Genomic DNA, 11,661 nt, shown 5'->3' on the forward strand with positions numbered 1-11,661 from the left:
TAAAACCTGGCCTGTTAGTGGGCCCTGAGGACAGGGTTGATGACCACTGAGGTAAATGACATATAATGGGTTACTATGCGATGCATAGTAGCTCATTATGCTTTACCTGTGCAGGGAAACAAAGAGGAAGAAAAAAAACCATCAGGGTTTACGTCCTCTTTAAATATGTCATCCAGTGTGAACAGGGAGTGTCCCGCCCCTCAGATCTCGCCCTCCCAGACCCATGCTCTCTGTGAAGTGATTTGTTTACATATTATAAAATATAACACCCACAGTAACCCTAGGACCCACCCACATAAACTTCCAGAACTCCTGAAACTACAGAGGCTCAAAGGATTATGGGACATGTAGTATCAGGACTGGAAAAGGAAGTCAGAGTAATTCAGGCAGGAGGAGTGGCGTCAAAGAAACCTGCTGTATGCAGCTAAAGGGAGGTGGTTATACAAAAACTGACAGTGGTGTTGTGTTTCAATTACATGCACAATGCTTTTGGGGACAAAGAGCTGGTGTTCTTCTTCAAGGAAGATTTATCATCAAACATTAAAAGGGACTCAAGTCCCTCCCTTTGTGTCTAAGTAGTGTGCTCAGACAGGGTTGACACCTATCCAACAATGCTGCTAGGAGGGAGACAGATTTGTGATTGGCAACTGTGTTCTCTGGTAGTGAGGCTGTTCCAGAGATCAGCACTGCCATTCACATAAGCGGATCACTGGCAGTACTGTGTGTCTATCAGGGCTGTCTTTACACATGCACAGCCCAGCCAATGGATGACACCGCGTGGCAGCACTATGTGAGCTTTCTTTTTTATGAATGAGCAATCGGCGATGTTGAACTGTTTTATATATGCCACCATCCCAACTCCGTTGATCACTCACTGATATATAGTGAAAGCTCACACGGGACTGAAGCACTCTTTGATCCATCATCCAGACTATGTATGTATACACAGCCCTGATAGACACACAGAGAGCCACAACTATGAATGATCTGTCATTATTATGAATTAACAATTAGTGCTGCTTGTTCATTAATAATACTAAAAGATCATTCTGAGCTGCGGGGCAAATACTTTACACAGAGCCAAAATTCTGAATGATCTTTCACTTGAAGGAACAATCAGCATTGATTGTTCATATATGGATTTGGGCTATGTGTTGGCTGTATCCCCCCTCACAGTGTCTCCCCTGCCCATAATTGGCTGTGTCTTACCTCACAGTGTCTCCCCTGCCCATAATTGGCTGTGTCTCACCTCACAGTGTCTCCCCTGCCCATAATTTGGGCTTCAGAAGGGGGTGTAAATACAGCCAGCATATAGAGTTGTTTTTAGGGACAACAGGGCTGCTTATCAGAATTGGGCTGAGTGTTATATGAAATTGGTCCCCTGAGAGATACATTTTAAAAATAATCTTATTTAAGTCTTTACCATGAGTTATAAGCAGCTACTTTCCAGTGATTGGACAAAAAAAGCTCCTGGAATATCTCCTATAGACCACCTGCCACTCCCATCTAGCTTAACTTTTTTTTTGCTGGTGTCTTTAGGTGATGGACCTTTTCTCTAAGAGCTGGTTGGAGGGAAGGTACACAACCACCTGCACACAGGAACAGAGCTGAGGCTGTCAGTCACAGGTTGTGTGTTGGAGCTCCCTCCCATGTCACCTTTTTACCTCTTGGTGTTATGAAAACCCATGCAGATAGCAGAGGAAAGAGGCAGCAGAAAGAAATTACTCTTAGTACTCTGGACTAAAACAAGCACATATTAGAGGGATATGCTTTGTTCATATTTCATGTCAGAGGTTTACAACCACTAAGCATTACAGCTATTAGCACTGTCATAATTAAAGTTCGAAAATGGCAGTACACAGGCATCAAAATACAGTGGGTAAAAAAAGTCCACACACTAAAATATCAGCTTTCTGTGATGTAAAAAAATGAGACAAAGACAAATAATTTCAAAACTTTTTCCACCTTTAATGTCACATATAAGCTGTACAATTCAGTTGAACATCAAACTGAAATCTTTTAGGTGAATGTAAAATAATATGGTTGCATAAGTGTGCACACCCCAAAACTAATACTTTGTTGAAACACCTTTTGATTTTATTACAGCATTCAGTCTTTTTGGGTATGAGTCTATCAGAATGGCACATCTTGATTTGGCAATATTTGCCCACTCTTCTTTGCAAAGACACTCCAAATCTGTCAGATTGAGGGGGTATCTCCTGTGCACAGCCCTCTTCAGATCACCCCACAGATTTTCAATAGGATTCAGGTCTGGGCTCTGGCTGGGCCATTCCAAAACTTTAATCTTCTTCCAGTAAAGCCATTCCTTTGTTGATTTGGATGTATGCTTTGGGTCGTTGCCTGGTATTTGGAACTGCTCATAATTCAGTCTACCTATACTAAGGCCCCTGTTCCAGGTGAAGAAAAACAGCCCCAAAGCATGATGCTGTCACCATCATGCTTCACTGTGGGCATGGTGTTCTTTTGGTCATGTGCAGTGTTGTTTTAGCACCAAACATATGTTTTGGAATTATTGGCCAAAAAATTGAACCCTGGTTTCATCAAGCCATAACACATTTTCCCACATGCTTTTGGGAAACTTCTGATGTGTTTTTTTCTAAATTTAGCCAGGCCTGGATGTTTTTCTTCGTAAGAAAAGGCTTCCGTCTTGCCACTCTACCCCATAGCTCAGACATATGAAGAATACGGGAGATTGTTGTCACATGTACCACACAGCCAGTACTTGCCAGATATTTCTGCAGCACCTTTAATGTTGCTGTAGGCCTCTTGACAGCCTCTCTGATCAGTTTTCTTTTTGTCTTTTCATCAATTTTGGAGGGACGTCCAGTTCTTGGCAATGTCACTGTTGTACCGTATTTTCTCCACTTGATGATAACTGTCTTCACTATGTTCCATGGTATATCTAATGCCTTGGAAATTCTCTTGTACCCTTCTCCTGACTGATGCCTTTTAATAATGAGATCCCTCTGATGCTTTGGAAGCTCTCTGCGGACCATGGCTTTTGCTGTAGGATGCGACTAAGAAAATGTCAGGAAAGACCAAAAAGAACTGAACTTTATTTGGGGTTAATCAGAAGCACTTTAAATGATGGCTGGTTTGAGTGTGATTGCATAATTCTGAACACAAGCTACATTCCCAGTTATAAGAGGTTGTGCACACTTGTGCAACCACATTATTTTATTTTTTGATTTTTACTTCCCCCTCCTAAAAGATTTCAGTTTGTTTTTCAATTGGGTTGTACAGTTTATAGGTCACATTAAAGGTGGAAAAAGTTCAGAAATTATTTATCTTTGTGTCATTTTTTTATATCACAGAAACCTGACATTTTAACAGGGGTGTGTGGACTTTTTATATCCACTGTACATGCTTTCAGATGCATTTAGAGTCATTTTCTAAATGCATCTGGATGCATGTATTGCTTTGCAGTGACTAAAGTCACACCTAGATGTTCAGCAATGTCTAGTTGCATTTGCGCAAACAAGAAATCTCTCTATTTTGTGACTGTCCTTCAGCTAAATGTGGCTAAATACATCTATACAAATACATCTAGACACCGGAGAAGTGATTCTGGGAAGTATAAAGTTTGTTTTACCACATCGATCATTTTCTTCTAAATGCAGGTGGTCTGTGTACATGAGACCTCAATGTTTGCCTAGTAACAGGTTTCCTGTAGCTGAGAATTGTAGTGTGTTGAGGTAATGACATAAAGAAATGGTTAAAGTGGAACTGAATTCACAAAAAAATAAGATTTTTTGTTGTTGTACAGAACAACTTAGAAGTGTAGATTGTGTCTAAGCAATACCATGAAAGACTTACCTTTTGTCCTAATTAGAAAAAAAGTGTTTCCTGGTTTGCGAGTGTGCAAAGGCCCTCTTGTGCCTACAGCCCTGTAGCTGTTTATCTTTCAGTGCAAGAGTTAAATCACAGCTGCCTTTGACTGCCAGTCTTAGATTTGAAGTGATATCCTTCCTGTGTTGCTTACTGTTCTCCTTGTTGGAGACTCTGATTTGAGGAAGCAAAGCTCTACTTCTACCAAGATGGCCGCTTCCACACAGAGTTCAGAACAAGGCATAGCAAATCATTAATTGTAAATCAACTGCAGGGAGACCACAGTCAATACTATTGACTAGTCCTTTACCCTCTGCTGCCTTCTTTTGGGCCAAGCTTCCAGAGTTCAATTCCTCTTTAAACCAGTCTAAAAGGGAAATAATGAAGTATTTTCAGTATTTCTTAATGTGACTTTCATGTTTTATATGCCTGTCTTCCAACATTTTTGTAATTGAGTTAATATAGAGATTTGTACATTAGCCACTAAAGTAAGAACATCAATAACATTATTTACATTAAGCTGATCTTTTACATATGTATCTACAACCCCAATTCCACAAAAGTTGGTACGCTGTGTAAAATCTACATAAAAGCAATGCAATGAATTGCAAATCTCCTAAACCCATATTTTATTCTCAATAGAAGATAGAGAGGATATCCTATGTTTAAACTGAAAAAAAAAAAAAACATTTTTAAGAAAAAAAAAGGTAAATTTTGAAATTGATGGCAGCAAAACTTCTCAAAAAAAGTTGAGACAGAGCAACAAAAATCTGGCAATGTACGTGGTACTAACAAGGAAGAGCTGGAAGAACATTTTGCATTCAAGTAGGTTAATTAGAAACAGGTCAGTCACATGATTAGATTTAAAAACAATCTTAGAGTCAGAGTGCCTCAGGAGTAAAAATGGGCAATTTCAGAATAATGGTCTTCAGTGTAAAATGACAAAGACTTTAAATATGTCATCACCTACGGTACATCATTGTCAGAAACCATGAAATCAGACCGAGACAGAAGTACAGTTAAATCACACGAGAGACCATGAGAAAAAGCAGCCCACGAGGACCTCATTGTTTCAAGCAACCTCTGCTGCCAGAGTACGGAATTCAATGGCGTAATCGGCAACAGTTCTCTGTTTGATGGACATGAGGCACTTGGCAGCAGAAGTGGAGCGTGCGGGAACGTCAAATACCATTTTAAAGGAGGCCACAAACTCAGGGTAGCTTAAGACCACAGGTTTTTGCGTCTCCCATAGAGGGTTTGCCCTGGCCAAGGCTCTCTCAGAAAGCAAAGATAACACAAAACCTATTTTGCTTCTGTCCGTGGGAAACGCCTGGGGCAGCATCCCAAAATATATCTCAACCTGATTGAGAAACCCTCTTCATTGGACTGGATCACCCCCAAATCGCTGGGGAAGTCGAGCGGAACCAGACGTACCTCTTATAGAGGTAATACTCGAGGTGGGTGCCTGCACAGAGACTGGCACGACAGGGATGGCCTGCACCACAGGTTGTAATGGAGCAGACACAGTGGGAGATTCCAGGTGAGCCGTGCGACTCAGGAGCGTTTGTAACGCCATGGAAAACTGATCCATGTGGTGATATTGCTCATCCAAGCTGGAAAAAATATTACCAACAAGTGGATTGACTGTATCTTCTGAATTCATGGCCTTCACCTACTGTCAGAAACCATGAAATCAGACCGAGACAGAAATACAGTTAAATCACACTTGTTTAATAATAAAAGTAAATAGAACAAACGTAGTCAAAACATAGCCAGAATTCAGGAACTGGAACGGATAGTCAGACAAGCCAAACGTCACGAAGCGGAGATGAGCGTAGTAAAACAGCAAGCAGGATCTGGAGCCAGATGGGATGTCAGCCAAGCAAGTCTTTTAACAGGAATGCAGGAGATAGTCTCTGTGATGTTGATGAAGGCAGAGATCCTTTGAGCTGGATGGCTTAAGTTGGTAGGATTGACGTGCAGGAAATGATCAACAGCTGAGTAACTGTGGAGAGATAGGAGCTGGCAATTAGCTGACACCTGAGCGGTCAGCTCAGAGAAGGAAGGCCTGAGCCCTGCCCTGATAATCATATTGTCAGAAGATTTCAATAATCTGGAGAAATCTCTGTGTGCAACGGACAAGGCCGAAGCACAATATTGGATGCCCTTGATCTTTAGGCCCTCAGACAGCACTGCATTAAAAACGAGCATGATTCTGTAATGCAGTGGTCATCAACCCTATCCTCAGGGCCCACTAACAGGCCAGGTTTGCAAGATAACTGAAATACATCACAGTGATATAATTTGCTGCTCAGTGATTGCAGTATTCTAGTCTGCATCTCCCCAAGGTAATACATAAAACCTAGCCTGTTATTGGGCCATGAGGACAGGGTTGATGACCACTACTGTAATGTACATCACTTCATAGGCTCAGGAATACTTTCAAAAATCACTGTCTGTGAACACGCTTCACTGTGTCATCCAAAAATTGCAAGTTAAAACTCTATCTGTTGCAAAGTGGGAAATTGTTCTGTGGTCAGACAAATCAAAATTTGACTTTTTTTGTCAACCATGGGCACTGAGTCTTCTGAACCAAAGAGCAGAGGGACCTTCTGGCTTGTCATCAGAGCTCAGTTCATAAGCCTGCATCTCTGATGGTATAGGGCAGTGATGGCGAACCTTGGCACTCCAGATGTTTTGGAACTACATTTCCCATGATGCTCATGCACTCTGCAGTGTTGTTGAGCATCATGGGAAATGTAGTTCCAAAACATCTGGGGTGCCAAGGTTCGCCATCACTGGTATAGGGTTTCATTAGTACATATTGAATAGGCAGCTTGCACATTTGGAAAGGCACCATCAATGCTGAGGATATGCTCAGGCAAGAATGGGACACAATTCTACTCCCACACCTGATCTCCTCAGTTCCCAAACATTTACAGAGTGTTGTTAAAAGAAAATGGGATGTTACACTGTGCTAAACATGGCCCTGTCCCAACTTTTCTTGAATTGGGGTTGTTCTTTGCCAGGTTTTTTTCAGCTTTGTTTTAATTTTCTTAAATGGTACATTTTCCCAGTTTAAGAATTTGATATGTTTTCTATTGTGAACAAAAATATGGGTTTATGAGATTTGCAAATCATTGCATTGGGTTTGATATAGATTTTACACAACGTCCCAACTTTTTTGGAATTGGGCTTGTGTACTGTATTTATCGGCGTATAACAGGAAGGGAAGTTTCAGGAAAAAAACAAACATTTAAATAAAGAACTTTGAAGCAAAATAAGGATCACAGTCCATCATTGTAGCCTGTACAGTGCTCACCAGCAGCCTCTCCATTGCCAATTAACCGCTTGCCGACCGCCTCACGCCGATATACGTTGGCAGAAGGGCTCGTACAGGCAAACTAACGTACCTGTACGTTGCGCTTTTAAGATGCGGCCAGCTCCTTGAGTCGGGTCGCGGCTCCCGCTGACTTGATTGCTTCGGGGATACCCGCGATCGCCTCACGGGGAAGAAGAACTGGGAGAGGCTAATGTAAACAAGCACCTCCCACAGTTAGAAACACTACCCAGGCACACTTAACCCATACACTGCCCCCTAGTGGTTAACGCATTCACTGCCAGTGTCATTTACACAGAAATCCGTGCATTTGTATAGCACTGAGCTGTATAAATGACAGTGGTCCTAAAAAAGTGTCAAAAATGTTCTAAGTGTCCGCCATAATGTCGCAGTCACGATAAAAAAATCGCTGATCACCGCAATTACTAGTAAAAAAAAAAAAAATTTATTAGTTAATAAAATGAATAAAAATGCCATAAAACTATCCCCTATTATGTAAACGCTATAACTTTTGCGCAAACCAATCAATAATCGCTTATTGCGATTTTTTTTTTACTAAAATTATGTAGAAGAATACATATCGGCCTAAACTGAGGGAAAAAAAAAAACATTTTTTATATATTTTTGGGGGCTATTTATTATAGCAAAATGTAAAAAAAATGAATTTTTTTCAAAATTGGCGCTCTTTTTTTGTTTATAGTGCAAAAAATAATAACCACAGAGGTGATCAAATACCATCAAAAGAAAGCTCTATTTGTGGGGAAAAAAAATTGTTTGGGAGCCACGTCGCACGAATGTGCAATTGTCAGTTAAAACGACACAGTGCCAAATCACAAAAAGGGCTCTGGTCAGGAAGGGGGTAAATTCTTCCGGGGCTGAAGTGGTTAATGCAGCCTCACCACTGCAAATTAATGCAACCTGCACAGTGCCCATCTGCAGCCTCACCATTGCCAATTATTGCAGCCTGCACATTGCCCATCAGCAGCCTCACCATTGCAAACTAATGCAGCCTGCACAGTGCCCATCAGCAGCCTCTCCATTGCCCATTAATGCAGCCTCACCATTGTAAATTAATGCAGCCTGCTCATCTGCAACATCGGGAGTGCCAGATTACACAGCACTGCAATCTCCTTTGTACCCGGCGATCAGTCACACACAGTCCCGCCTTCTGTGATATACAGAACAGTGGTCCAATCTTGAGGCAGAAGGCGGGACTGCATGTGACTGATCGCCGAGTATACAGGAGATCGCTGCTCTGTAATCCGGCGGCGCCCGCCCCCTCCTTCCACTCCGAGACAGTAGGAATCGGCTTATAACACGCACACATGATTTCCACCTGATTTCTTTTTGGGGGGGGGGGGGTGTATTATGCACTGATAAATATGGTAATTATTGAAAAGGCTGTACTTTTGCCTTTAAAAGCAAAGTGGCCAGGCTTTACCTTAGTCTTATTTTACTATCCTACATCAACCAGAACTTTGTGAATCCCATTTTTTTTCGTGTTTTTATTGTGGATTAGGATATTATTATTATTATTATTAATCTGTCCTATGTAATATCTCCCTAACCTGCATAATTGTATGCCTTTTACCCACAGTTATTTTTCCACCACGAGTTTTCACAACTCGTCCAGGCCAAAAGAGTCCAGTGATCCAGATTAATGATGCGTCTTCTGAGAAAGAAAAGGAAGAAAACACCAATTACACTTATGTGGACTGGAGAGAATTCATGTGCAATACTTGGCATCTGGAGCCCACACTAAGGTCATTTTTACTTCCAAATATGTACTTTATTGTTCTTAATTTAGATGTTTGTATTTAATAAACTGTAAAGCACAAACAAAAACCATGGGATTTAAAGTTGAACCATACTAAAACCCATATCTATTTAGATTGAGGTGAATGTATTGTTACATTTGGTCATATTTTTCTGTGGTTTCCTCTGCTGGGTATCTAGTATCTTGAAAACCTGGGATTTCTATAGTACAAAAACATGACTGTGCTGGAACTGCTTCTTTCCACATGGCTTATCAACCTGTTGGTCAGTAACACTTCCTATCTTACTTTATGGTGTGTAGGGAGAAAAAAATAGCAGTAAGGACCATTGTTGTTGTTTCTGTTAGCCCTTGTACACACAGTCGGAGATTCCGACGGAATGTGTCCTATCGGACCGTTTTGCCGGATATTCCGACTGTGTGTGGTCTCCATCGGACTGTTTCCGTCGGAATATCTGACGGACCAACTTTTCCAACTTGCCGCTAAAATTTTCCGACAACATGCTCCGATCGGACATACTCCGATCATGTGTAGCCTACTCCGACGGACAAAGTGCCACGCATGCTCAGATCAAATTCCTAGACCAAAGCTATTGGCTCCTAGCCTGAATGTAGTCTCGTCCTAACGAAATAACGTCATCACGTTATGTACAATTGGATTTTCTGACAACTTTGTCCGACCGTGTGTATGCAACAGTTTCGGACAAAATCCGTCGGATTTGGTTGCCGGAATGTCCGACCGTGTGTACAAGGGCTAAGACCCCTTTCACTCTGGGGCCATGTTCGCAGTAAAGTGGCACTTTTCCGCAGCTAAAGTGCACACCGCCCGAGTGTGAAAGGGGTCTAATACAGCACTCTGGTTTGTCTTGTTACTGGGTGCACTAGAAATAAGTGCCTCTATTTTAATTATGCAACTAGATTACCATGGTTAAAATCCCACAAGTACACTTTAACCCAATGGGGTTGATTTACTAAAACTGGGGAGGGCAAAATCTGGTGCAGCTGTGCATGGTAGCCAATCAGCTTCTAACTTCAGCTTGTTCAATTAAGCTTTGACTAAAAAGCCTGGAAGCTGATTGGTTTCTATACAGAGCTGCACCAGATGTTGCACACTCCAGTTTTAGTAAATCAACACCAATGTTATACAAGAAGCATGAGGTAGACGAAGTATCACTCGGATTACTTTATGGCAATACATCAGACATGCTTGTTGATTAAGGCAGAGCGTAATAAACATTAGTCACATATTTGCCATATGGTTGCTATGGGTGACTGTTCTTTGTACATCAGCACATTTTACTGCCTTTTTTGAAGATCTATAATTCTCAGCTACTGTCCATTGTGTTTCATTGTGTGAAACCTTAAAAATGCCACTTTTCAATGCATGAAAAGGCAAATAATTTCCAGTGTCCTGAAATTCTCTGGTATACTTGTGAATACTGGGGGTGGTGGGAGTAGCAGAGCTGAGACGCCTGACATAGATCACTAGTACAGTACTTAGAAAAAGTTTTTTTGTTTTGTTTTTTTGCATATTTCCAGACATGTAGTAATGTGCCTTCTCATTCTCCTCTTCTTCTTAGGCTAATATCTTGGACAGGAAGGAAAATTGATCCTGTTGGAGTGGATTACATACTTCAGAAATTAGGTTTCCACCACGCCAGAACTACAATTCCAAAATGGCTTCAGCGTGGAGTAATGGATCCACTGGACAAGGTTCTTTCGGTCCTGATTAAAAAGCTGGGGTCAGCTTTACAAGATGAAAAGGAAAAGAAAGGAAAAGAAAAGGAGGAGCACTGAACAAGCAGAGAATTGCGAACAAATTTTCAGAGATCAAAATAAGTTACACCTTTTTTATACTGTACAGAAGAATGTTTTAACAGATGCATTGGATGTGACCAGCTTTTTTTTTTTTTTTTTTATTTAACTGATGTTAACTCTCATCCCTGGGAGCATTTTTAGCTACATTTCTTCCTGTGATCACTCCCATGGCCTTTTGCTGTGATATGACATGCCACTGCAATATTTGCATTTCTGTGCATTCATCTGTTTTCCACAAGACATCATTTGAGCCTGAAGCAGACCCATTAATGTAGTTCTCCTCCGGCACTATGTTCATCTCAATACAAATAAGACTCAGGGATGAGAGGGGTTAATAAATTCCGTTGTGAATGTAATTGTTTACTGTGGTGCATGCTGCCATTCTGCATAGGATTACGCACTGCATACGTCTGTATATTTTGGACTGAAAAAAGGGGTTCAACACTGTAAATGGATGGGGTTTGTGACATTACTTTTAAGTGCAATATTATTTTCTGTAATAACTGCAGAATGTTAACTGTGAATTTTCTTGATTCCCCCCCCCCCCCATTGGCCATAATAATAAATTGTTGACAATGTGAAAATGGATAATGATTTTTTTGTTTATGTGGCTTGTTTATTTGTATGCAATTATTTAATACAGTCTTCTAGTGGTTATCTGAAGAGGCATTTTTGTAAATATTTTATTATATCTTAACATATGATGGCACTGAAAGGGTAACTCCCATTTTTGTGGGGGGGAAAATAGCAAATAAATAAAAAATAATATAGCACATATAATTGCGACACTAATCATATTGTAATTGAATGTTATTAAAAATTACCTTTCCTTTTCAATCTGCAGCCATTGGAATATTCTAAGAATACATTGCAATATGGC

The 11,661-nt window shown here is 40.8% G+C and overlaps 1 protein-coding gene across 19 annotated transcripts in view; it reads left to right on the plus strand.

Moving 5' to 3' along the window:
• BLTP1 (bridge-like lipid transfer protein family member 1) overlaps positions 1–11,372 on the plus strand; it is a 454,074-nt gene extending 442,702 nt beyond the window's left edge. For all 19 annotated transcript variants that reach the window (XM_077476843.1, XM_077476844.1, XM_077476848.1 and 16 more), the window contains 2 exons: positions 8,787–8,952; positions 10,544–11,372. In XM_077476843.1, coding sequence (XP_077332969.1) covers positions 8,787–8,952; positions 10,544–10,760 — 383 coding nt within the window. In that variant the 3' untranslated portion in view covers positions 10,761–11,372. The remainder of the gene's footprint in view (positions 1–8,786; positions 8,953–10,543) is intronic.
• The last annotated feature ends 289 nt before the right edge of the window (positions 11,373–11,661 follow it).

The sequence above is a fragment of the Lithobates pipiens genome, unplaced genomic scaffold (assembly GCF_037356315.1).
Source record: "Lithobates pipiens isolate NorthernLeopardFrog02 unplaced genomic scaffold, aLitPip1_a1.2 Scaffold_13, whole genome shotgun sequence".
Lineage (NCBI taxonomy): Eukaryota > Metazoa > Chordata > Amphibia > Anura > Ranidae > Lithobates > Lithobates pipiens.